The 27,996-nt window shown below is 37.1% G+C and overlaps 1 protein-coding gene across 2 annotated transcripts in view; it reads left to right on the top strand.

The window, feature by feature from the left end:
* Lmbrd1 (LMBR1 domain containing 1) overlaps nucleotides 1-27,996 on the top strand; it is a 114,108-nt gene that overhangs the window by 40,551 nt on the left and 45,561 nt on the right. Inside the window, exons 4-8 of one of the 2 annotated variants that reach the window (XM_029557798.1) lie at nucleotides 11,875-11,972; nucleotides 13,100-13,167; nucleotides 17,755-17,843; nucleotides 21,280-21,327; nucleotides 22,431-22,504. In XM_029557798.1, coding sequence (XP_029413658.1) covers nucleotides 11,875-11,972; nucleotides 13,100-13,167; nucleotides 17,755-17,843; nucleotides 21,280-21,327; nucleotides 22,431-22,504 — 377 coding nt within the window. The remainder of the gene's footprint in view (nucleotides 1-11,874; nucleotides 11,973-13,099; nucleotides 13,168-17,754; nucleotides 17,844-21,279; nucleotides 21,328-22,430; nucleotides 22,505-27,996) is intronic. The other variant, XM_008856280.3, reaches the window with a different exon arrangement.

The raw sequence follows: 27,996 nt of genomic DNA, 5'->3' as shown, positions 1-27,996 counted from the left end.
AGGTATTAGTATCAGACAAGATGGAATTTAAGACAAATATCACCTGAGACAAGGAAGGACATTTCATAGTAGTTAAAGGTCCCATACAGTAAAATGATAGCATAATCATAATTATTTATACATGGTATGATAGATTTTATATGCCACAATTGAATATGGCATTTAACAAAGTAATATATTTGTATAACATGTATGTTTAATTTTAATAACAATTGCATTATTATAGGTATTCATGCATGCACTTATTAAAGAACTTCAAATTATATGAATCTAAAAGCCACAGAATAAAAGAAGAACTAATTACTTAGTAGTGGTTAGATGTTTGAATAGTCTGCTCTCTATATTGGTAGAATAACTACACAGAAAATCAGAATAAAAAAGGCTTATGTACTGTTGATCACTTTAAAGACATAGAAAATTGAGTGCCAGTGGTACAGAATACAACTTGCTTCAAGAACACATAGAACATTCTTTAAGAATAAATCTGTATAGAACCATGAAAGAATTCTCAATAAATTTAAAAGGATTAAAGTTCACATGAACTGTGTTTCAACTGGAGTAAAATTAATCTAGAAATCAACAGAATCTGGAAAACTATAAATGTTTGTAACTTATATACTTATAAATACTCAGGTCTAGGTGAAATCACAAAGTAATCAGAAAGTATTTTTAACTGAATAAAAAATAAAATATGAAGAAATGGCTTGGCAATTAAGAGCACTGGATATTTTTGCAGAAGATCTAGATTCGTTTCCCAGCACCCACATGGTTACTAACAACTGTCCTCTGTCCTACAGTTCCAGGGCATCCTATGCCTTCTTCTGGCTTCTGCAGACATTGCATGTACAGGTACACTTACCTACATGCAGGCAAAACATTCATGCACATAAAATAAAAATAAAATTAAAATACAGCATGTCACAGTTTGTCGATGCAGGTCCAGCAGTCCTTGGAAAACAACTAACAGCTGCTCACTTAGAAAAGGATTCTTAAATTCCCAGTACCTGAAGAAAATAGAAAAATAAAGAGCAAACTGAACTTTAAGTAGCAAAGGAGGAAAATGAAGGTAGGATAAAATCAGTGACATGGAATAATACGTTAGGAAAAAAAAATCAATTAATCCAAAGTAGGTTATTTGAAGAAATTATCTATTAATTTGAAAAACTGGGGCTGGGGAGATGGGTCAGTCAGCAAAGTGCTTGCCACACACCGCCAGGACTGGAGCTTGGGTCCCAGTACCCATGTAGAAAGCTCTTGTGAGGCAAAGATTGGAGGACACTGGAACTGCTGGTCAGCCAGTGTAGCTGAATTGGTGAACTTAGGGTTTAGTGACAGACAGATTCAAAACAAGGTGGAAGAACGATTGAGTACGAGTGTCAACTTCTGGCTTCTGCATATGTGCACATGTGCACTGACACATGTGACTCATGAACACACACAATAAACTAATACATTTTAAAAATAATATTTATTATATTTTCATTCTATGTTTATGAGTGTATTGCCTGCATGTATGTAAGTGCACCCATGTCATGCAGTGCCTGAGGAGGTCAGAAGACAGCATCAGATTTCCCTGTAACTGGAGTTATAGATAGTTGTTAGTTGCCATGTAGATGCTGGGAATCAGACCTGGGTCCTCTGCAAGAGCAGTGAGTACTCTTTAACTGCTGAGCCATCTCTCTAGCAAATAATTAACAAATAATTTTTAAAAATTAACAAATTTTTAAAAATTATTTATTATTTTTATTTTTTGTATATGAGTGTTTTGCCTGCATGTATGTAAGTGCACTTATGTTATGCAGTTCCAGAAGCCAGAAGAGGATGTCGGATCCCCTGGAACTGGAGTTTTAAGGATAGTTGTTAGCCACCATGTGGGTGCTGGGAATTGAACCTGCGTCCTCTGGAAGAACAGCCAGTACCGTTAACCACTGAACCATCTCTCCAGCCCCAATAAAAATACTTTTGAAAAGGTGTGAGTATAAGACCAGTACTACAGATGGGCTAAAAGCTGCAAAGGAATTTGATGCAGTCCAAAAATAAATTCTGATGCTTACACTAAATTATTTTTTTGCAGCTATGTAAATTCAGTTCAACTTATGTTTTGAATATTATTGTTGGAGAAAACTGCAAAAAATATATCTTTTGATCTTTTATACTACTCACAAAAATTAACTCAAAGATTAATATAGATTTAAAGCATAAAAGAAATAAAAGGATAGAATCCTAATGAGTTTTGGTTTGACAAAGTATTCTTGGGTATGAGTCATAGGAAAAATATTAATAAATTGTACTTCATGTATACAGAACTCTTTGTCCTTCAGAGAATAAAAAATGAAGATAAGCTGGGTCCTATCTACTTGAGAGACTGGGGCAGGAGGATCACTTGAACTCACAAGTTTAAAAGCCCAGTTTAGGTAACATAGAAAGACTCCATTAACAGAAAAAGGATAATTGCCAGACAGGAAGAACACAGCTACAAATTATATGATAAGGAACTTTTATTGAGAATATAGCTCATCAGTCATTAATATCAAACCCTTCAGTTAATAATGAGCAAAATATTTAGTCATTTTATTAGTGAAAAGAGATATATAGTACATCAACTGGAATGGCTATGTTTACCTGAGGCTGTTTTAGTAAAATACAATAGACTTAGTGATTAAACAGGCTCAATACAGCCAACTTTCCTACTGTGTCCTCATGACAGTAGTTCTTTCTTCCTTGATTTTACAGGATTCTAATTCCATCAAAGGCCACATTCTTATGCCACCATCTAAACCTGATTACTTCCCAAAGGCCCCACCTTGAAATACCAATAGGGCTTCCACATAGGATGGAGACAAACTCTCTCCATAACACCCCCCTCCTGTCCTTGTCCCATACAAAAATATTAATTCCATCCCATCATCTCTGAAGCCTTAACTTGTCTCAGCATCAACTCTGAAAATTGAAGTCCAAAGACTAATTTCAGTATCATATAAATCAAATAAGAACCAACTTTGAGGCAAAATTCTCTGGCTGTGAAAACAGGTAAGTGATCTGCTTCTAAAAATACATACAATATTGGCAGCAGGGATAGGGTAGATATTCTTATTTCAGAAGGGAAAAGTCAAGAGGAAGTGTTTTAAGCATGTACAGATTCTTGTCAGACCAAACACTATTGGCTCTTGGGGTTTTAGAATCATTACCCTTGATTTGATTCTCTCTGGCCCTAGGGTAGTGGTCCTGTCTGCCAGATGCACTGAGGTCACAGTTCTACTTCCCCACCTCTGCTTGCAAGACTTTGGGCAACTGCCATTTGCACTCTGAAACCTGGGTAGTGCTCTCTTCCCTATACTTTGAACCCTTGGAGGCAGCTTTGATGACCTCCACATAGCCTTTGGGGTCTTTATTCTCCTGTCATATAGGGTTGCACACTATAGTACCAGTCCTGTAGGACCTGAGAAGTCCCTCAGTCTACCTTAATTTCATCCTTTCTCTATCCCCTTCACTCTGAACTGATGGTGTTTCTGATTGGGTGGCTGATTAGGTCCATGGTTCATAATTACACTGATTTGCTCAGCAAATACTGTTTTGAATTTTGAGGGGACACTAACTTTTCAGGACACACCAGGTTGTAATAAAGAAAGTAGACAATAGCCAAGACTTGACAAGTATAAAGAAAGTGGAATCTTCAAATGCTGCTTCTGGGGATGTAAAATGATGCCATTGCCTTGGAAAAAGTTTGTAACTTTCTCAAAAAGTTAAATCTTGTGTCACCCAGGGGTTCCAAATCAACTCAGTGAAGATCATCACAGTGTCCACATGAAAGCATATGTATAAATGTTCATAGCAGCATTTCCCCAGAAGCCTCAAGCTATGACTTTGAAAGTCAAAAACTGGCGAACATTTAGATAAAATGTGCTCATATAGTAGACTACATATTCAGAAATCTAAGTTACAGGTCAGCAAGACCTATGGGACCAATTGAAACCTGGCCAGGCCTGCTTGCTTACCTATGGTGTCTGCTGATGTGCTGAAAGTGCACAGTGAAATAATCGGAACAGAGATGTACAAGTGTAGGCAACCTTTTATGGAAATGTTCTAAATGTGGATTGTAGTAATGCTTACACAATTGTATAAATTTTCTAAAGCTCTTCACTTGTACATGTGTAACGTGTGAGTTTTGTAATATTAAATTATGTCTTAAAGTTTTTAGGAAAAACTATTGAATGAGCTAAAGAAACGTAGCTGTTTTGCATATATGATGGGCAGTCAAGTATTGTTGCTATTATAGCTTGGAATTTGAGAGGCCATATTCTTGGAGTGGCATCAGTTGGCAGAACTGGGGACCTTAGGAGGAAGGTATGTAGTGGGAGGTCCTTAGGTCACTGGCTGTCCCCTCTTAGGGAATATGGAACCCTGGCTTCTTCCTCTTCCTCTTCGTTGCTTCCTGGCCATGAGATGAGCAGTTTGCCTACGGTGCTTCCCCCACCATTTCACCGTGCTCTCCTCCACTGCCATCTGGCTTTTCTACCAGTGTCTCATGTGGTAGCTCCACCATAACTTTTACCATTTAATTTGATTTTCGAGACTCTTACCCTTAGTTTATTGATGAAAAAGAATACCAGAGCTAAGAAGTTATGAAGACTGAGGCTTATGAATGGGAAGGTCATTCTTTGACTTGTATGATACAAAATGGCCTCTAGAGTAACCAGTTTCTAATGCTAATTGACCTTTTTTTCTGCCTACTGTTTTACCTAATATCTTTTTGTAGCTTTGAAGTAAGCATTCTAGTCATCAGTTAGTAGACAGTTGGGAATTAGACCAGGAATTAATCTTTTCTGGTCACTTAATTTAATAATCAATTTTATAAAAATAACCTTACAGTATAAACCATGTAATAAATACCATAGGCAGAAACAAGCCAAAAATTTGAAGACGTTTATAAACAATTTTATTTTCCAAGGTATTTATTCTTATAAAGGACAATATTTGAATCACTTTCTAAAAAATATTTTTTATTTATTGTCTTTATTTTATGTGTATGAGTGTGAATGTATTGCCTGCATGTATGTAAGTGCCCCCGTATTGTGCAGTGCCCATGGAGGCCAGAAAAGGGCATTGGAGCCCCTGGAACTGGAGTTACTTATGGTTGCTAGCTGCTGTGTGGGTGCTGGTAACCGAACCTGGGTCCTCTGCAAGAGTAGCCTGTGCTCTTAACCTCTGAACCATCTCTCCAGCCCCTGGATCATTTTTTCACACTCTCTGAAATTGTCCCATATATCATATAACAAATTCTCTTGAAAATTTAGCAGTGTAAAACAGCAGACATTATGTTGCTGTTGCTGTAGGCCAGGAATCCTGATGCATCTTATCTTACAAGGCTACAGTAAAGGTGCCTGTTGCTTCTGTAGTCGTCCCGAGGTTCCACATGGGAAGAGTTAGCGCCCAGCTCCCTTACGTGACTGTGGGCAGGCTTCAGTTCTCACCTGTCTGTTGAGCAGCATCGTGACTTTTGTGCCATTTCACAACATGGCAGGTGGGGTCTCTCAGAGCAAGAGAGGGGCAGAGTGATCAAGACAGAAGCCAGAGTCTCTCTGTACTGCAGTCAGAAGGAGTTCTATTACTTTGGTTATAGTCTCTTTTTTAAATGAGTCTGTCATACTCTCGGGGAAGGAATGGCACAAAGGCATGAATGCCATAGGCAGGGATCATCAGGAGCCATTTTAGAACCTTCCCACCAAAGAAGTCTTACAAATGCTAACAGTTTTGTTGGTTACTCACCAGCTATTGCTTTTATAAGACATTTATTAATTATAGAAGGTGTGAAACTTGAGGCAGGCAGGAAGTTTAAAGTCTCTTGCTTCCTGGTGCCATTTCTTCTCCTAAATCTAGTTAGGGCTCCCTTTTGCTTAGTGTGCAGCTTCACCATGCTGTACAGCTGAATCCTCATTTAGTTTTACATTTTGAATTTTATATGGAATGCTTTTTTCCTTCAACCATATGTCCCTGAGACTCGTACATGCTGTTTAAAGTATAATTTATTTTTCACTGTGTATGAATATATTGCGTGCTAATTAATGTGGGCACTTCAGTTTTTCTGTTACAGTTATTTAATGCACTTTCCTGATGCATATGCATAGTGAAATTTATAGAACTCAAATAATGACAACTTAGTTTTCTGTGTTTGCATTCATTTAATTCCCATTAGAAGTTAGAAGCCTTCTGGTTGCCACATATCCTAAATTTTGATATCGCTGTACATTTTTCAGTTTTGCTTATCTGAAATGAAGCTAATCTGAACTTTACTTATTTGGAAATGAAATCACATATCTTGTTAAATGTGTTGGCTCTTTCAGTGTTCTACCTGAAGTGTTGAAGTAGTTGTGGTTTTAATTTATTTAAAATGTTTAAGTATATCTAACTAGTACATCCTAGGAGTCTAGATATTATATATTCTCCTCGTTAGAACCTAGGAGAGTGGGGTTCTGTGTTTTGCCTTACCTGTATGTGCACCCCTGGAGTGATGCTGACACATACTCAGGGGAGGGTGTCAGCAGAACACTTTTAATCTGAGGCCTTTTCTGTGTCTATTAAGAGGGCTGTGACAAGTTTTCGGTTTTATGAGTCTTTAAAAAATGATACATAGTACATAGATAATTATTAGACCAACTTTACATGTCTAGAAAATCAAAATGTGATGCTGGTGGCTTTTTTAAATTATTACTGGATTTGATTTGCTCTTCTCTCAAGTAGGATTCTTTTCAAAATCCACTTGCAGATGATACAAGCCTGTAATTCTCCCTTTATTTTATTGATGTCAGATTTAAGTATGAAGACACAGGTAGCTTTATAAACTGAATTGAGAAATCTTTATTTTAGAGAATGCTGCAAACTACTGAACACAGCATGGTTCCCTTCCTTCCATAATCTGTACACACTGCTAATTACTTAGGGAGAAGGGAACAAGGCAGTTTACACTGTCATTCCTACTTCGTTAGTGAGTAGTTATCAGTAGTTCATTTTCAAGTAGTTTATTATAAAATTTTTCCTTAACTGTGATGGTTGCTAAATCTTAATAGCCATTTGGGAGTACTTCTACCGTAGGATGAAGTGATGCTTTGAGTCAGAAAGTGTGATTTCTACCTGGCCATTTTGGTCTCCTTATTCCACAGAATAACCAGGAAATAAATTATAATAGCTGGAGCAACCAGGGCAGGTATGTCAAGATGGTGTCATGGAGGTCCGAAGAAGTTCATTTCTTGTCTGCTCTTCATTTTCAGCATATAGTTCCTGCTGTAAGATCACAAGTCCAAATGGTGTTGGAGTTTATTTTAAGCCGTGGTGTATCAGTTTCAAACAGGAAGCGGGAGAGAAGGGTTAGGACAAAAAGAGAACACCAGCTGAAAGGAAAATGGGTGTGGATATGCAACTATCAGTCTGACCCAGCTTTCTTCACCTAGATAAATGTGTAATGGTACAAGACTTCTCCCCTTCCTAGAATAGAATTTCTTTATACTTTGACCATCTAAAACAAAGTTTTGTAATGACTAATTATTCTCAGTATTGGCTATTGAACCTAGGAAGTTGGCAGGGACTAAGCAAGCACTCTACCACTGATCCGAATCTCCAGCCCTTTTATATTTTTTGTTTTGGGACAGGGTTTCATTGAGTTGTCCAAGCTGGCCTTGAACTTTTTTAATAGCCCAAAGAGGCCTTGAATTTGTGATCTTCCTGCCTTAGACTCCCAGGCAGCTAAGATGACAGACAGGTCTCTGCCACCAAGCCTAGCTGTTATGTTACTCTTTGTCATAGTGTTTTGATTTAAATGTTACCTATTTTAATTGGTAATCAGGAGGGAAACATTTTTAAATTTTGATAATTCAGAAGTGTAAAGTATTTAATTTTCATGTGAGTTATAATTCAGTGGCAAATAGCATTTAAAAGATATTTTTTGCTCTGTGACTATCAAAAATTCCCATTTTTTATAAATAGGAAAAATTTCCAGTTTTATAAATAAAAAAATAGAAAGCATGTTGTCTTTCCAGGCTTTCTTTGTCCGTGGCTTTTTAAAGAATGCTAGGTCTGTATTTGCTTGTTTTTTTGAGTTTTTGGTGTTTTTCAATTTTTCCTTTTACAAACTTATGCGTTTAATTCTTGTCACTTTCCATGGACATGGGATTTTGAAATTTTTTTCATTTGTTCTTAGATTTAGTGGGCTTATTAAGCCAAAAAAGAAAATCTATTTACCTTTGATTTGCTAGTGGCAGTCTTTCCTGGAAAGTATTTACAAGTACAGCATGCTTTTTTTTAGTCTTTTTGAGACAGTTTCTCTGTAGCTCCAGCTGGCCAGGAACTCACTCGCTTTATAGACTAGGCTGGCCTTGAACTCATAGAGATCCCCCACCTCTGCAACCCTGAGTACTGGGACTAAAGGCATGCACCACCATGCCCGACTAAGTACAGCATTCTTTAAAATGTCAAGATGTTGAGTGTGGTGACTGCTGGAGTGAAGGGTAATTTTCCTTTGAAGATGGGTGTTAATCTTTAAAAGAAAGTTATTTTGTTTCATGATAGTAGTAGAAGCAATGTTTGTTTTTCCATTTACAGATTTTTAAAATTTTTCTTGTTATTTTTATTTTATTTTATGGCTGAGCATATTGATGGCATGTGTTAAAGTGCACCCATTTCATGCAGTTCCCTCGGAGCCAGAAGAGGGCATCGGATACCCTGGAACTGGATTTAACAAAGCTTTGTCCTCTGCAATAGCAGCCAGTGCTCTTAACCACTGACCCATCTCTCCAGCCCCCCCGCCCATTTACAGATTTATAAGTACAACTGGCATTAGAAATAATATAAACATAAGAAATGCTCATTTAATTATGTCTTAACAGTCCAACATTTATGAGCTAAAGGAGGAAATCTTGTTGAAGCATGCTCAGGAGGAATAACCAGATGATGAGGTTTAGACTGTGCTGTCAGGGAAACAGGGATGTGGGGCAGTTGTCCAATCTGTGCTCAACCGAGGCCACTGCCTAGAGACTGTGAAGTCTCTGTGGAATTTCTTCTGTTTCTCTCTTCTTAGAGAAGTGATGACTGAGCTACTCTTTTTTCCAGTATAGACAGTAATGTCTATAGTTAATCCTTGCTCTAGCCAACGTTTTGACTTCCTATAATAAATTAGTTTGGCTAGTTGTGGATTTCTTTAAATTTAGTCATTGAAAATGTGTGCTTTTGTCTGGGCTTGTTTTCTTCGACATAGGGCCCTGAAGTCCATCCATGTCTCATACCTATGTTATAGCTGTCTGACAGTCTTTTGTATGACTGTCACTCAGTCAGTTCATGGCAGTTGGTCTTTGCCGGTTTTTTTATCATTGCAGATAATTTAGTTTGGTTCATGTGAGCTCAGTGTGGGTTTCTAGTGCGTTTTCCTGTTGGTTAAGGAGAGTGGGCCTCTTCTTAAATGCGGTTATGGGTCATTGTATATGTATGTTCTATTGCTAAGTATCTAAGGCTTTTATCTGACTTTAACTTTTTGAAAATATATAGTTTTATTTTTGTGTGAAGATGCTTATTTATTGATATGAAAAGTGCTTTACAATATAACATGAAGCCAATGAAAGAGATTTTAGAAAGCAGCTACAGTGTGGTTATCTGACTTTTTATTGAAGGATAGATTTTGTTTTGTATTTTGTTTTGCTAAGGGAATGTGATGGTGACTTAGGTAGTTACAGATCATTGTTTTACAAATGGCCTTCAGATAGATGAGATAGTTTGAGCCAGTATTATTATTGTGTTTAAAAGTTCTGTAACTCGGGGGGCTGGAGAGATGACTCAGCAGTTAAGAGCACTGACTGCTCTTGCAGAGGACCTGGGTTTGATATCCAGCACCCACATGGCGGCTTCGAACCATCCTTAACTCCAGTTCCAGGGGAATCCGAAGCCCTCTTCTGACCTCCGTGGCATTGAATGACATGGGTGTACTCACACACATGCAGGCAATACACTCATACACATGAAATAAAAATAATAAATAAAATAAACAACAACAACAGCAACAAAAAGTTCTGTGACTCAGGACTGGAGAGCAAGCTCAGTGGCTAAGAGCATTGCCTGCCTTTGCAGAGGAACTGGGTTAAATTCCCAGCACCTACATGGTGGTTAACAACCATCCTCATCTCCAGTTGCAGGGGAATTGAAAGCCCTCTTCTCTCTTCTGTGGGCAGTGCATGACATGGGTGCACTTACATACATGTAGGCAATACACTCATATACATAAAATAAAAATAAATAAAAATTTAAAAATGTTCTGTAATTCATGTGTAATCACTTCTTTCTGAATAAGCAATTGAGTTTTGACAAGTATCATTCTGCTTTATGATTCTATGATTTTTACTTGAGTATCTCCTATAGGTTTAATCATACAGTTTTTGTTTTTTTGTGACTGACTTATTTTAGTTAATGTAATCATGTCAAAATTCATCCATGTTATAGCACATTTCCTTTTTTTCATATTTTATTATTTTTATTTTATGTGTATGCGTGTATTGCCTGCATGTAGGCTGTGTTGTGCAATGCCCGCGGAGGACAGAAGAGGCTGTCAGATCCCCTGGAATTGAAGTTATGGACAGTTGTTAGCTGCCATATGGGTGCTGGGATTCAAACCCGGGTCTTCTGCAAGACCAACCAGTGTGCTTAACTGCTGAGCCGTCTCTCCGGCCCCCACATTTCCTTTTTAAGATGGAGCACTGTTCCATAACAGTAATATACAGCATATATTTAGTGCTATTGTATACTTTACCATTTATCTGTCGGTGGAACCTGGGGCTGCATCTACATTTTAGCTATTTTAAGTAATGCTTCCATGAACATGGGTGTGGAAGTATGGTTTAGCCCATTTCCAGTTCTTTTGGATACATACTCAAAAGAATAATCTGGATCATATGGTAGTTCTACTTTTCATTTTCTTGACAAAGCATCCTACTGTTTCTCACAGTGGCTATACCATTTGCAGTTCCCAGAACAGTGTGCGAATTTCTCCTTGTCTTTGCTGTTATTTTCCATATGTATAGTAATTATTCTAATGTGTGTGAGCTAGTAACAGTTGCTTTCTTTTACAGAGGAATACGATGATTACCATTTTGTAATTGGTTTATAAGGTTATACTGGTATTATTTTTATGGGTTTGTTTAAGTAAAGCATTTATAAGTAAGTAAATGCTTATACAGTATAAGTAAATGCTCATACATAGATTTAAAAACAGGTTTCTTGGGCTTATGAAGACTCCAAAAGGTACACTGTGTTTTTTTTTTTTAAATATTATGGTGAGTATACTCTATCTTTTTTCCTATTTATGCTTTTGTAGTGACTTAAATATTTTATTATCTATAATGATCTCAGATCTATTTTAAGCAGAACAATAATTCCTATCACTTAACTTTGAATCTGATTTTACTAATTTACTGCTGTTCTTACCTTTTTACCTTGTTTTATGTAAAATCAGTTTGCTAATCCTGCATATTTTATATTTAGCATAGGAAAATGTATCATTTTTAGCTAGTCTTTTTAACTTGCCAGAGTGACTGACAAATGTTGGCTTGGAATAAATGCAAAACTCAATTTAAATGAGGTAGTGTATGCAGGAGGTTTATAGCACACTGTAGTGAATACAGAATGAGAACTCAGATGCTACGTGCCACAATTATTATCATTCATTTGTTAGGACTTGCCCTATAGTTAACTTGTGTTGTTCTGTATTAATGTAGTCATGTTACTATTTTCTTGGGATGAGGAAAGCACATATACCAATCGCTATGATTATAGGGCATCATTTTGGTAAGTGCAAATCTGTGTACATGCATCCCTAATGCATCCCTCTTGCTATTCCTGTAGCACTGTATTCTGTCATACTCTTCTGCGTGTTCTTCTGGATCCCTTTTGTCTACTTCTACTATGAAGAGAAGGATGAGGATGACACCAGTAAATGCACTGTAAGTTATCTCAGTGTGGAGCGCTCATGCTCGCTGAAAAGGATTGTTTTCTCATTTTTCAAAGAATGATAGGACTTCCATTTGAATTTATTTTAGCCCCTATTTAAATATCTGTGACTTAAGTAGTTTAGGGAAAATTACCTTCCTTTTGGCCTCAACTTCCTTATCTCTGTATAGAAGGGGTTAGAACACCCATCTTATGTATGTTGTGAGACATATGTGAGGTAGCTTATGTAAAGTGCTTGGAGTACTACCTGGAATGAGAATGTTATACATATACTTAAAGTACACTTCGAGAGTTAGGCATGATGGTAGATGCCTGTAATCCCAGCACTTGGGAGGTGGAGGTAGGAGGATCGCAAGTTGATAGCCATTCTGGGCTACATAGTGACATCCTATCTCAAACAAACAAAAAAACTATATATATGAAATTATGTATCTCTACTTAATGTTTACATATATAACATTACATATAAACATATTATGCTTATATGTGTTTATATACTTGTTATATATTTATATTTTATGGACCTAAATGTGTATGTGCACACATGTATAGTGCCTATCATTCTTTTAATTTGTGTGTATGTGAGTACACCCATGTCGTGCAGTGCACGGGGAGGTCAGAAGAAAGCATTGGATTCCCTTGGAGCTGGAGTTACAGACAGTTGGTAGCTGCCATGTGGGTGCTGGAAATCAAACCCTGGTCCTCTTCAAGAGCAGCCAGTGTTCTTAACCGCTGAGCCATCTCTCTAACCCGTTTTTATTATTCTTATAGCTGGTTTTGGTGAATTGGGCTAGGGATATTGTAGATTTTGACTGTTGTTTGTTTAGGGGAATATTTTATTATCTAGTCTGATAATTTGCCCCTGAATAATTATGTTTTCAGTGTAGTGCTTTTCACAAGGTGCTAACCATTACCCATTTATTTGCAAAAGTACTTAGTGTGCAATAAATTGATTATTGTTTTCTTTAAATTTTAAGGTTTTGTTGGCTCAACAACTTAAACTTTATACTCTAGAATAAAATACTTTAAATGTATTTTTGATATGAGAACATTATTATATTGTCACAATAATTTGTATGTAAAGGTTTCTAAGTGATACTTTTCCCCCTTTGGCATCTAGCAAATTAAAACGGCGCTCAAGTACACTTTGGGATTTGTTGTGATTTGCGCACTTCTTCTCTTAGTTGGGTAAGTCTTCATATTTTTACCCTGACAATGGAAATAGAATTATTTGGATAATAGTAACAAAGGGCTCATTTAGAAAAATCTAGGCAAGTTAAACAAAACACTGTGAAAAATGAACAGATCTCTTTGTATCAGCGCTGAAGAGTAGCCACAATGAATGTTTTCTCTGTGGTTCCATCTGGACATTTTTATGCTTAAATGAAGGCAGGCTACCACTCACCACTCCCTCCTTGCATGGACCCTCTGTGTTTTGGCTTTACACAATTACAATGATATTTTCTACAATTCTCGGCAATGTTCCAGTATTAACACTGTCATTAAAATATTCTGGGCGTCTCCTCAGAGTGGCGAATGCAGATTAGTCATTGTCTTTGGCTGGCCTTCTCAGGAGACAGTAGCTCATGCAGGTAGTCTAGTGCTGCTCCGTGGACGTGTGTGGTGCTCGCCCTTGGCTCATTAAAACACATTTTAAAAATAAAATCTCAGTTTTGATATCTTTTATGTTTTCCTTCAGTTGAATCTTTGTCAGTGAGTTCCTTCTAAATCCTTCTTTCTTACGTTTGTAGTAATGCCAATAAAGTTTTACATGTTTATTAATACATCTGAAATCTGCCTTTTTTGTTGGCATTTATTTTTATTAAAATAGATACATATTCTTTTCTTTTTTTCTTGTTTTGTTCTGTTCTGTTTTGTTTTGTTTTGTTGTCTTGTTATTTTGAGACAGGAAAAAAGCTGGCCTGGAACTCGCTGTGTAGACCAGGCTGGTCTTGATCTCACAGAGATCCACCTGCCTCTGCCTCCCGAGTGCTGGAGTTAAAGGTATGTGCTGCCAGCCCGATGATTCTTTCAATTTTTTTGATGTTAGGATATGTATTAGGTAATAATAGGCTTGTAATAATTTTTGTTCATAATTAATTTGGTGTTTTAAATTTCAAAATAACTTTCAATCAATTAAAAACTCATTAGCTATAGTTTTGGTGGGAATAAAATCGATCTCTTGCCATTCCGGAGGTTCTTGTAGTACGCGTGGCTCTTGGAGTACTTGTGGCTCTTAGTCTGCTCCTTTTTCCAGTTTCCATTGCCTGCCTTGTTTATTGTACAAGGCACTTATTGAAAGGGCTTATTTTTAGTGGTTTTGTTGTTTATTTTAGCTAGAGAATATATTTGTAAAAAAACCCTTTGCAGCTTATACTACAGAGTGTGTTCTAGGCCAGCCTGGGCTGCAGAGCCAGACCTGTCTCAACCAAACAAAACAAAATGAAAGGAATGAAAGGCTTTGGAGATTGATGGTTTGAGAAGACAACTCTAGGAGGACTAAAGAGAAGCTTCAGTAAAGCTAAGAAGCCCAGTTGGTACAAATGCCTTTAATCCTATGCCTCTCGAGGCAGAGGCAAGAAGATCATGAGTTGAAGGCTATTCTGATTACATAGTGAGTTCTATGCCAGCCTGAATTACATAGCAAGACCTGTGTCAAACAACAACAAAGCCCTTTGTGACCTTCTCAGCTGGTAGAGAACCTTGCCTGACCTGGGCTCCATTCCATCTCCTTATCTCTTTATTGGTGAGACTGTTCCTTGTAAGCCCCTCTGTGGGCTGAGGAGATTCTGTAACTAGCCTTGAAACCAGTTGGTTCTTCTCAGGCTTAGGGTCAGGGAGATGTTTTGCATATAAACAGATGTTGAGTAGTTTGTCCTGGTATCATCTGATACCTGCCATTTAGCTGCTGTCTTTGTTTCAGTTTGTAGTAGATCCATATCAATGTGATTATGTCACTTAGTTTTATCATTGTATCATTTAGTTTTGTATCATTGGTATCTTGGTCTATCTATAGGTGTTGTGTCATACAATTTAATGTTTATGTCAGTTTTAGTTATTTGTAGTATTTGCTATTTACTGCTGTTGTGTCATTAGTATTTATCTACCATTGTATTGCTCAGTGTTTGTGTTATCATTGGTATAATTTAATAAATATGTGTCTGACAGTCTTTAAAAAAAAGTCCTTTTTCCTATTAAAGCCATATCTACACATGCTAATTTTCTGTGATAATGTGGAGGTCCCTTGTCTGTAAGCCTGTCATTTAGATCTGAAAGCCACAAACTTAGAGACAGATACACAGGAAATATGTTAATTTGTGATTCATTTATTTGTGTGTTTATCTCTTGTAACTCTAAAGTAATCATAGACAGTACATGATACAGAAAGTATGACAGTAAGCCAGGAGTGGTGGTGCATGCCTTTAATCCCAGAATTTGGTATGCAGAGGCAAGTGAGATCTCTGTGAGATGGAGGCCAACCTGGCCTACATAGTGATTTCCAGACCAGCTGGTGCTGCAGGGAGACCCTGTCTCAAAAAGGGAAAAAAAAGTGACAGTAAAACTGTATTTTCATAAACATATGCACCCAGGAGTTTGTCAGTCTGTGATTTAGAATAGGACTGAGAGCTGCCTATAGAACTCTAGGTCTTTGCAGATGCCAGAATAAAGGAAAAGTGGGTAAAGCCTGGCCTGGTTTTGGTGATCAGGGCTCTTCTCATTGCATCTCATGGATGCATTTCTGCTAACTGATCTGCTGAATTTCTTGAAGGAGAATACCCTTGTTTCTTTGTTGATAAATTTATAGAGAATTATTCTAGCCAATGTGTGGTCTAGATTTGACATTTATTTGGCTCTATGTCTTTGGAACATTTGTGGATTGTGTCTATGCTAGGTCTTGGGGCCAGGAATGGGAGGGTCATAGTCTCTGTCCCTCAACACAAATAAATTGTAGTGCCTAATTACTCTAGTGAGAGATTCTAGGTATCAGTGCTGGAGGATTGAATTCTTACTGTTCTTTGCTCTGTCAGAAAACCTAAGAGGTCTTTGAGTTGAAATTTGAAGTGGAAGTTGGTCAGCCAGTTTAGTAAGGAGAAAAAATGAACGATGTGTTAAAAATCTGTGTTAATTTGCTTCTGCCGCCGTAACTAAAGTACCACAGATCTGATGCTTAAACAAGAGACATTTCAGTCCTGTTGTCTGGAAGTCTGTGATCTAGATGTTGGCAAGGTTAGTTTCTGGTGAGGCATCTTCCTGGTCTGCAGGTGACCGTGTCCTCTCACTGGGCCTCACTGGGCCTTTTCTCTGTGTTTCTGTGGAGACAGAGCTCTTGGTGCCTCCTCTTCTTTCAAGGATACCACTCTCGTGGAATAAGGGCTCCAGACTAGGACCTCCTGTATCCCTATTTATGTTTCTTAAGACCTTATGTCCATCACATTGGGGACTAAAGCTTTATGATACTATTTTGTTAAATGCTTGGGAGGTATGTTTCAGTCCATAAAGATTGAAATTAGCTTGGATTATTTAAAGAACGATATAAAATGTATGTGAATTTAAACCCTCCTTTCCTCTCAGGTAACAAGCAAACAAACAAATTAAGAAAATACAGTGTTTCAAGTGTTAACATAGACCATTGATACAGTATGCTATTAGGTATGTAGGCTGTGGGTCTTATATGCAATGCTTAACAAATTTTGAGTTTTGTACTACTTAACAATCAGAAGACAGGGGGATGTGTACATACTTGTGATTGTGAATCTGGGGCACTTAGTATGTATGACTCAGCTTTAAGGCATTACAGCCCTATGAAGGATGTGTTCAGAGGGCCTCCTGGGGGTTGTGTTGGAGAAGTGATATTAAAAGGTAGGAGGACCAGCTAGGTAGCTGCTGGAATAATTCAGCTGAGGGATGAGGTCAGAGCGAGGGTAGTTACACAGGGAGCAGAAAGGAACAGATGAGCTGTTTGGAAGATAGTAGGGCTGAGTGGTGATGGAAGGTAGGAGGTGAAAATCTTTTCCTTTCTGCTGAATTCCTCTTTTCAATTTCAGTTTTCCTGGAATTCATTAACATTTTCTTTGTCTCCTGCTGAAGAAAAGCTCTGTATTAAGCCAATTCCCTGGGTCAGATTGAGTTGTAAATGTTTTTGCTAAGCAGCTTTTCACTTTGTTGTTTTCAAGGACAAGGAGAATCATAATCTTTCTATACTCCCCTTCAAATTTTGCTTACTGCTGTCTTTGGAAGCTCAGGTGTCTGTGTTTGTGGTTTTTGAAGAAGACAGTTTAAGAAGATACTGGTCTGATTCAGCTGCAGCTATCCCATTAAACTGTGACTCCTGATTACCAGAATATCATCACCATTTACTAAGTGCCAGATAGTCTTATTAACTGCTTCTTGCCTCCTCAAAACTTTGTATCGCCTCCTTCCTTGATTTCAGTTGCCTTACGCCATAAATATTTACTCTTTATTGTGATATGTTTTCTTTCCATTTTGTATATACTTATATTGGAATAATTGGATCCATTTGTGTTCTTTTCTACTACTTCAGTGTAAAAGTCCTTAACATTCTCTTACCATAGGCCAAAACAAATTCTTGACAAAGTAAGGACACAGATGAGGGCCTTCTCCTGTCTGTCTGTGTCTGCTAGGTTTATTCATTGTTTTAGGGGAGAAGTTGATTTTTTTGCTTTAAAAATGTAACTCAAAGTTGAATTTCAGGCTATTTTCTCTTTTTTAACTTATTTTTAAAACCTTTAACCAGAGTTGTTTTCTCCTTTGTAGTGCTTTTGTTCCATTGACCCTTCCCAGTAACAAAAATTCTACAGAGTGGGAAAAAGTGAAGTTCCTGTTTGAAGAACTTGGAAGTAGTCGTAAGTATTATTTTTGTTTAAATTGATAACAATTTATGTTTCATGTTCTTTGGGAATTTTAAAAAAATTAAAAATTTTTATTATGTGTATGAGTGTATTGCCTGTATGTATGTAAGTGCACCTGTGTTGTACAATGCTCATGGAGGTCAGAAGAGGGTGTTTGATCCCCTGGAACTGGAATTAGGGACAGTTGTTAGCTGACATGTGGGTGCTAGGAATTGAACCTGGGTCCTCTGCAAGAGCAGTTTGTGCTCTTAATCGCTGAGCCATCTTTCCAGCCCCTCTTAGGGAATGTTTGATGAATAGCTGGGTATTGCTTTGCTAAGAACTTAACCCTGCAATTCTTTTCTTACGTTGCTGAGTCTCACTTACAGCTATTATATAGCTAGTTTCTTGGTTTCTGCATAAAGTTACCATGTTAAAAAGAAGCTTTAATTTTCAAAGTATTTTAGCAGCAATCCTCTTATAATTTCAATGTTATCTTTAATTCTTTAAACATAGGAAAACATGTTAAAGAAATGTGCTAGATCTACTGATTTTTGCTTTAAACTTTTAATTTGGAGAAGGCTCTATGATGTTATTAAGATGAAATAATACCTTTTCCACAATATAAATTATAGCTGTTTTATATGAATTAAATAATGTTTTGATATAAATTTATCTCACCTAAACATTTTGGCATTGTTCTTCTTGAAATTCTTAATCAGTTGCCCTAGGATTTTTTTTTAAAGATTAATTTTAAACTTTTAATTACTTGTATGTATGTGTATTGAAAGGTTTGGGCAGGTGAGTAGTACCTTCAGACTCCAGAGGTATTAGATCCTGTGGAGATGAAGTTATAGGCAATTGTGAACGGCCCAGCATGGGTGCTGGGAACCCAGCCTGGATCCTCCACAACAAGATCAGTACTCGTGTTTTAACCACTGAGCCATCTCTCCAGCCTATTCCCAATTTATTGAGAATTTCATACACGCATATAAGGTGGTTTGATCAAATCCATGCCCACTCCCTCCCCTCCAACACCTCCCATATCTCCCCATCACTTTTTTTCTGACAGGTTCTTCGTGTATCCTTCCTTCCCTCCTTCCTTCCTTCCTTCCTTCCTTCCTTCCTTCCTTCCTTCCTTCCTTCCTTCTTCCCTCCTTCCCTCCCTTCCTCCCTCCTCCCCCCTTTCTCTCTCCTTTATTCTTTCTTTCTTAATGGGGCTTTTTGCTACTCTAACATTCCCCTCTCTGAAGAGGTAACCCTAAAATCCTTTTAGGGATTAGATAAGAGCTCCCAAATACTTTTGACAATTTTGGCCTTTGGAACAGTATGTTGCTAAGTAGCCCAAGGACATTTTGACTTTTAGCCAAGAAACTGGCTACTTTTCTTTGGGGTCTTTTTTACCCTAACTGCCTAGCCAGTTCCTACCTCCTATTTTTATCATACCATCCTCTGAAGGGGTTACCCAAATTGCCTATAGGGAATCGGGATGCAGTCAGCTCTGGCTTCTTCCATGCTGAATAGGGACACAGGGTGAGGAAATTGGGGTACCCTTCAGTGGGTCTGAGAAGAAATAGGAAAGTTCAGACACTTAGATTTTAGACATTCCTTAATCATTGAAAAATAGCTTTACCCTTAGAAGGCGACAGCAAGTATAAAAGTAAACTATTCCTCAGAAATGTATGTGTTTGGGCATAGTAACTGTTGCCCCCATTCCTGGAATCCTTAATTTTATGAGCACTGTACTAAAAATGTTCTTGTTTTGTGCTTCTCCTTTCTAATCAGTCCTGTGCATCTTTTGATCAGCATTTCTTGCTTTTACCCAGATGCTGTATTAAACAGTCATTAAATTATGTCTTGGAATCTGCCATACAACTCTTAATTTTCTTGTTTCTCACTTAAGATTTCATCTTGTAAATTGTGGTCCATTAATATCTTGCTGATACCAGCAAGAATGAGACTCACAGGACTGGCATCTGCTGTTAATGAATTCTCAGGATCCATGACCTTGCTCTTACTGCTGAGAATGAATTGCTTCTTTTCTGCTGTTAGTGCCTTCATGCTTTTGAATTGCTGTTCTGCCCTAAACATTGTTACCTGAAAACTGGCCTGAGGACTAGAGTAACCGGCACCAGTGGTTACATGGGCAGCGCTATTGTAACTGCTCTCATGTTCTTAAGTTTTGTTTCTCTTTAGTCCCGATTGTATTTTAACATTTCTCTAGCTCTACTATCTTTTAAAAATATTTACTATTATTATTATTTATATGAATGTGTGTAAGTGCACCAGTATCATGTAGTGCTCATTGAGGTCAGAAAAGGGTCTCTGATCCCCTGGAATGGGAGCTATGGAAGGTTGTTAGCTGCCATGTGGGTACTTGGAACCAAACCCAGGTCCTCTGCAAGAGCAGCCGGTTCTCTTAACTGCTGAGCCATCTCTCCAGCCCCTAGATCTACTATCTTTTTAAGTTCAGTATAGTCACCTATCCTTAATTTGTAGTCTGATTTGCCCTTATCTCAATTTTCTGCAGTTTTTAGGCTTCAAGCATATGTAACCATTTCAAAATATGTACTTTCTATGTACTAAAATAAGCATGTACATTTTTTGCATGTATAATATGTTTAACATATATGTAACTGATTGTAATCAAGGTATAGAACCCATCCATCGCTATAGAGATTTCCTTAATGTGCCTATTACCTCCTATGTTATAATATCTTCAATTATATGTTAGTTTGTTTTTTAAAAAAATATCATCAATAAATCAGTGGTTAAGAGCACATACTGCTCTTGCAAAGGACCCAAGTTCAGTTACCAGCACCCACATCATGTAGTCCACAGCAGCCTTTAATTCCCAACTCCTAGGGATCTAACACCCTCTTCAGGACTTAACGGGCACCTACACTCATATGCACATGTCCACAAAGACACATAAATAAAAATTAAAATAAATAGTTGGAGGTTGAAGAGATGGCTCAGGAATTAAGAGTGCTTACTACTATCACAGACCACCAGAATTTGGGTCTCAGTACCCTCGTTGATCTCACAAACACCTATAACTGTAACTCCAAGGGGTCTGATACCCTTCTTCTGACCTCCATGAGCACCTGTGTACTTATGTGCCCATACACATGTATGCACATAAATAAATCTTTAAAAAACTAAAAATTAAAGAATATGCCTTGGTTCATGATTTTGTTAATAATGTTTTTTTATGTGTTAACATTAAATTGCAATGAGTTTCAGAAGATACATCATTTTAGTTTATTAATATTTGTGAAAATATTGTTAAAACATCAAATTAATAAAAATATTGTGTCTTGTCTTCTAGGACCTGGTTTCAACTAGATCAGTACAATTATTAATGTAGAAAAATTATTTTCATTTAATAATAGTCAGATTCTCATAGTATTTCCTTATGTGACCTGGGTTTTTTTTTGTTCCATTACAGATCTCAGTCGTGGTCTTCCTAACTTGTTAATGCAGTATTCCTGTTTTTGTATGTTTATTTGGGTTTTGTTGTGTTGGGGGTGTTTGGTGTTGGTAGTTTGCTAAATTTTGGTACAGGAGTCCCCTAGTAGCACAGGATGGCCTCCTGCTCTTCATCTTCTTGTCTCTCCCTAGTGCTGAGGTGTGCATCACCACATCCAGATAGCATCCTCAGTTTTTATGGTTGCTTTGAATCCATTTTTGGTTTGTGCTTGTCTTTTTTTCTTTTTTCTTTTTTCTTTTTTTTTTTTTGCCAATGGACAAGCTAATTCTCTCAGGTCAAAAAGTGGTATAAACCCTAAAGACATTTTAGGTTACATAGCAAAGGCATTTGAAAATTAAGGAAAAATAATCTAAAAGAATCCAAATTTGAAGGGAAGAGGGAGAAAGAATAAGGTCAGGCATTTTCCTGTGCAGTGTCATTTATCAGGATTTGCTGTTGTAAAATGTCCAGGCAAGGGCTGGGGAGGACTTGGGGCAAAAAGTGTTCTGTGCAAGCATGAGGACCTGAGTTTGGATCCCTGGCACCCACATAGAAGATCTGTAACCTCAGCACTGAGGGGTTGGAAGTAGGCAGGAGGTTCCCAGAGCTTGTTCACTGGTTAAGTCAAACTGAATTGGTGAGCTTCAGGTTCATTGAGAGACCCCATCTCACAAAGAACATGGTGCCGAGCAATGGAGGAAGAAGACACCAGTGTCAGCCTCCATCCTCCAGCTGTACAGACACACGTGCACACATGTATGTGTGTGCACACACGTGTATGCACACAAAAAAGAAATCCAGACAATCATTCCATCACCTTTTGAGCATCTAATATTTTAGGATGGAGGGGGCAATAATTCAGCAGTAATTGTCTTCCTAATTTTAAAAGGTGAAAGAAAGTCTTAGCTAATCTAAAGGACTGTGTATAGGTCAGTTTATGAAAAGTTCTTTAAAAACTCCTCCCTCTAGTTAGAATTAGGCCTAAAAGGACACAGTGACATGTATCTGTTTTATGACATGTATCTCCTTCATGTCTGAGGAGTCTGGGTGTTCGTATTTTATGTTGGCATGATGAAAATAACATTTGAGGAGTATATATGTACGTGAACGATCTTTTTCATTTTTCTCAGATGGATTAGCTGCGTTGTCATTCTCCATTAGTTCTCTGACCCTGATTGGAATGTTGGCAGCTATAACTTACACAGTAAGTGCAATGCTGGTAATTGAGCTAAAACTGAAGTGTCCGCCTACAAAGCACCTTCTTAGACCTGTTCAGCTTATTTTTATTTTCTTCTTTAATGTCTTAGTTTTGTTTTCAATTTCCATTGTTTTCTTCACATGAGAGGATGGTAGTTTGAGTTACTTGGTCATGATCATTTTATCTGTATTGGATTAATATTCAGAAATGAGTTTTATAACTTGTGAACTTATATAGTTACACACTATATAGCAGTAGACTAAGTAATATATACATACTAAAACTCTGAGCTCTGTCAGTATTTGTTACTAATTCTATAAATGTGTCTTATTTGAGTGTATAGAACTTTCAAAATCACATGCCAATACTTATTCAGTATATAGACTTTTAATACTGTACTTTCTAATACTTTTTTGATTTTTGGTCAATTCTTTCCTGAAGTGGCAAGACACGAATTATGAGTGACTGACAAACTTAAATACAGGCTGCTCTTTGGTTTGGTCAAATTGTGGAGAAAAAGGCAATAATAAATGCTCTTTCTACCCTCTCCCCATGAACTGTACAAACAACATTTAAATTGTCTGGAAGCTTTTCAGATTAATGTGGTTATGCTTAGAGCACTCCTGATTCTTGTGACAATGAAAAATACTGTTAATTTGGAAATGTTTTTGGATATTTTCCCAATATCTCTCTCTTTCATATGATCATGAAAGAAACAGGCTGGTGGTGTAGTAGTAGAATCTGGTTTCTTGTATGATCATTTGTGCATCATTATAAATGTATAATTAAAAAGAACTAAGAAACATACATTTTAATATCCTTAGGTGCTTACGTGGATAATACTCAGTTTTCTTATTATTTACCATTGCTTGTGTTTTAATGTGTTAGTACACGAGGAATTTGCCATCTGATAATATTGGGTAGTTATCTTTCTCACAGACTATAGTATGTACACATGTTAGTTATTTGTCTTTTAAAAAGCGATCACAAGCTAGTCTTGGTAGCACACACCTATTTAATCCCAGTACTCTGGAGTCAGGGGCACGTTGATCTCTATGAGATGAAGGCCAGCTCTATATAGTTCCAGTCTAGCTGAGGCTACAGAGAGACTCTTTCTCAAAAAGATCAGAAAAGAAAAAAAGTTATAAATTGAAACTCAATTAGGAGTAAGACCTGGAATTCTAGTTGATATTCCGTGACTTTAGATTTATTATAGTAATTTTGCGTTTGTTTAACCTCTGTGTTCTAGATTAAGTAAGAATTGAAAAAGCTTCACAGGGACTTTTAAAGTTCAAGAGACACAGTTTATAAAAGTGCTTTGATACCTACAAGGAAAGGAGATAAGCGACAGATGAAAGATTAGTAGGGAGAAATAAATGAACAGAAGAGAAAGCCAGTGTCAAGAACTATGAAAGGTCTAGGATTCATGCTACTTGGAGTCTGCTGCAGTGGAGCAGGCAAAGTCCTTTATTAGTCACTGCAATAGCACTGCATAGGATTGCCAGTTTTCTGGTACAGGTTTCCTGGGCTTCAGTTCACACAGGGAAGTATGAATAGATCAGAGACCCGCACACAGTAGCATGCATGACAGAAAAGGAACGGGGTTTAGGGAAGCTGAATCTTCTGTATGGACAGTAAGTGCGGTTACCCATTGTCCCAGAGGACGATGCCATCTGTACCTGCCAATGCTGTTTGCTATACAGACTGCCTTGAAGAGGTGGTACAGGGGGTAGAAAGGGCAGGTGAGACCTGAGTTGGAATTTGTGTGGAAATTAAAGACCCACGGAGAATTGTCTCCCGCTGTCAACAATAGATGCTCTGGAGAACAGTAAGAAAAGCTTCAGGGGGTAGTAGTGAAGACTGCTGCTGTCTAGGTCAGGAGTGACTTCTCCATCATTGGAACAGAGACTCAAATAATATGAAGGCAAACTGTGACAGAGTGAGTACATGTACTGAGGTCGGTGTGCAGATGTTATATTCAGATAACCTGAAGGAGACAAAGCCAGTGTGACTGGTGCTCACTTAGCAAGGGTTGAGACAGGAAGAAATTGAGATGAGGGTACTGAGATAACATGTCTTGTACAACCCTAGACCATCCTTAAAATTCCTAAATTTATTCCAATGGAACCTAGACACCACTCACCACTGAAAGGTTTTGAATGGAAAAGCAGTGTTCTCTGACAAACATTTTTTCTTCTTGTTTTATTTTTCTTTTTGAGACACAGTCTCCCTGGAGCCCCAGCTGGTTTGGAATTCACTGTGTAGACCAGGCTGGCCTCCATCTCACAGAGATCTATCTACCTGCCTCTGCCTCCTGAGTGCTGGGATTAAAGGTGTGAGCCATCAGGCAGGCTACTGGCAACATTTGAAGATGTCCATCTGGAAGCTCTGAATTAAGCTGTAGGAGTGGGGAGTGGAGGTACCATTTGAAAGACAGCTTCCCTGAAGGAATGGCTTTCCCTGTAATTGTAAAGAGAAATATTTTAAACTAATGTTTTATGTTGTTCAAAGTCAAACTTTGAAAATTATCATTTAATCATTTAAATAAAATACAGACATTATATTGAATTAAGATATTCTTAACTGATGAGCCTTCTCTCTAGCCCTGAATTAATATATCTTTAACCAAATATCCTTGAGGGATAGCTCAAGGACATTGATAAAACAACTGGAGCCAATGAATCTTAACTTATGTTAAGATTTAGATTAGGAACCCAAAACACTATGCAGAGTTGTTGAATTGGCAGGGATGGGCTGCTTAATGCCTAAGGCCATGGGCAGATTTCACTGTGTAGCATGAGATCAAGCTTCTGACTAATTACATCTTTTCTTTAAGCCGTGTATACAATGAAATTATGAAGTATACATAAATGATGGTTAGCTGTAGTTTAGAGGGTGTGGATAGAGCATAAGTATCATTTAAATAACACTGAAAACATGCTCCAAGCACAGTGAGAAAATATTTTGCAACTAACCAATAGATTGGCTCATTTTATTTCTGATAATGAGCACAGGAGGAGGAGTGGTGTGTATTTTGTGTATGAGGTCCCATCTGATCCCTAGTGTCCCCTTCTATAGAAAAGAGCCAACAATTCCTTAGCTTTATTAAAACTTACTCAGAAAACAACCCTTTATAGGTAGATGGCTTCAGTGTAAATAGTAACTAATAGTCTTGGTTACTTTGTTTTGAAGTTGAGATACAAAGTGTCTCAATTCATTGTGGGAAATCTTGAGAATGGTGTATGAAAGAGGGCACAGAAGATATTCATAAGGAGTGAGAGAGGTTTAATTTTAATTGACGTATTCAAAGTGGGGATTAAGGCTTAGAATATTTTGACCCTGGATATAAAAAAATCAACTAAATGTAAAATTCTGTTTGTTGCAAAATTATAACTAATGTTTTTATAGGAAGACTTCATTTATTTTTGTACATAATGGGATTTCATAGATATGTATTATTGCTTAGCTTAGAAACTAGTTAGTTATGGGGCTGGATAGATGGCTCAGCATTTAAGAACATTGACTGTTCTTGCACAAGACCTGGGTTCGAATCCCAGCAGCCACATGGCAGCTAACAACTGTCTGTAACTCCAGTTCCAGGGGATCCGACAGCCTCTTCTTTCCTCTGTGGGCATTGCAGGACACGGGTGCAATACACACATACACACATACACATAAAATAAAAATAATAAAAAAAATATTTTAAGAAACTAGTTGATTATTTAAATTTTACTAAGATTTTGCCACTGTACCATGTTTTAAGGAATATACAAATATTTGCACACTCAGTTTGAGAATAGCAAACTAAATTTTAATTTGCTTGTTTATTTTAAGCTTAAGTCAAAAAAGAGTTTGATACTTTTCAAATTTAATAAATGAAACCTCTGGAAACAACTGTCGATGTAGATATTGTAAATTTTTTGGTGCCACCAAGTGGGGGAATGTTGGATAATGATATTTCCATATAAAATGTATTCTGTGGGTCAGTGACATCTTTAACAAGATTGCTAACTACATACTCATAAGTAAAACTTGAAAATTGTCTTCTAAGTTGTGTCTGAATCTTAAATATGATTTGTTATAACCTGTGTACATTTGCTGTGACTTGATTATTCAGGTCTATCTCTTACTGTATGCCCAGGTCTTTCATGTTGTCTGTCATGAGAACTGATGCTACATCTTTTCCTGAGTGTTCTCCTCACGTGTCTGGGATCTACCTTGAAGCTGCAACATTCTGTGTGTTTTAGTTGTTTTGTGCTTTTTGTCTTTCCATTTGAGAGATAACACCTAGCTAATACCTAAGTAGAAAAATGCAAAGAACAGCTTCTAAATGAGTATTTCCCCTTCCAAGTATATAACATACTAGATTGTTGATTTGCAAGGGAAAAGAAAGTCCAGCATTATGTTTATTGTTCTAGCGGATATATTTTTGCTCTTTTTGCTTCTTCACTTTCTCCCTATATATGAAGTTCTTGCTTCAGTGTCATGTACTATCTTAGAAGACATAAGTGGCAATTAAATTCAGAATTTATTTCAACAGTGCATGTAACTCACTGGAAGGTATCTATCACGTAACTGACTGAATTTATGAATGAGCATGTAATAACAACTGTGCCCTGACTTTTGCCTAGTCACTGATGATAAGATATGTTTGGTGTCAAGCCTTACTCAAATGTCAGTGTTATTAGATGTGAGAAAATATGTATAAATGAATGGTTTCATTGAATAGAAAAGCATTTGTGTCTTTGAATTACAAGTTTTTCAAATTCAGGAAAAATGTTTATTTAGCCAACTCCAAGATTTATGAGTTGGACACCATCAAATAAGGGAGATTATCTATCTGTCTGTCTATCTGTGGTTCCATTCTAGATTGAACAGTACAAGAAGCTATAAGAATTTTATTCTATACGTATTGTTATATTGTTTTTAAACATTTGTTGGTGACTTATTTTTGGAAGCAGAACAAACAAAAACTTGGGAGGCAATTGGGGCTAACCTAGAAGCATTTTGAAGCCATGCAATCATTTAGCCTTGTTGATCTCTTAGAAATCCACTAGAGGGCAGTAGTAAGCAATAAAAGGGTTTTTGTACTTTTCCCCAAGAAATCTGAGATTAAATTCAAAAGATTAGAGACGTTTATACTTTTAAATGTTTGTTTCAGGCTTATTAAAACCTAAACGTTATAGTTAAATTTCTTGATAATCATTGAAACTTAAACATGCAATTTAGAAACAAGCTAAAGCTTGTTAGCCAAGCAATGGTTACTGTCTTTTATTTGCTATCTTCAGTTAACATTTAGAGAAGGTATTGTATTCTGGTCTCATCTTACCACAGGTTGTTACCAAGTACACGTTTTTATTTTCTGAAGTACTTTACATTAAGCTACTGAGAAATTCACTTCAGCTCTTCTAATAAATACATAAATTATATGTAAGAAAATAGCTCTTTTTAAAAAAAATATTTTTAATCAAATAGTATCTTTGTAAAATTTTTTGACT

This window comes from Nannospalax galili, unplaced genomic scaffold (genome assembly GCF_000622305.1).
Source record: "Nannospalax galili isolate Female #2095 unplaced genomic scaffold, S.galili_v1.0 scaffold206, whole genome shotgun sequence".
Taxonomy (NCBI): domain Eukaryota; kingdom Metazoa; phylum Chordata; class Mammalia; order Rodentia; family Spalacidae; genus Nannospalax; species Nannospalax galili.
The sequence above is the reverse complement of the archived record's forward strand: the minus strand, read 5'-3'. Positions and strand labels throughout refer to the sequence as shown.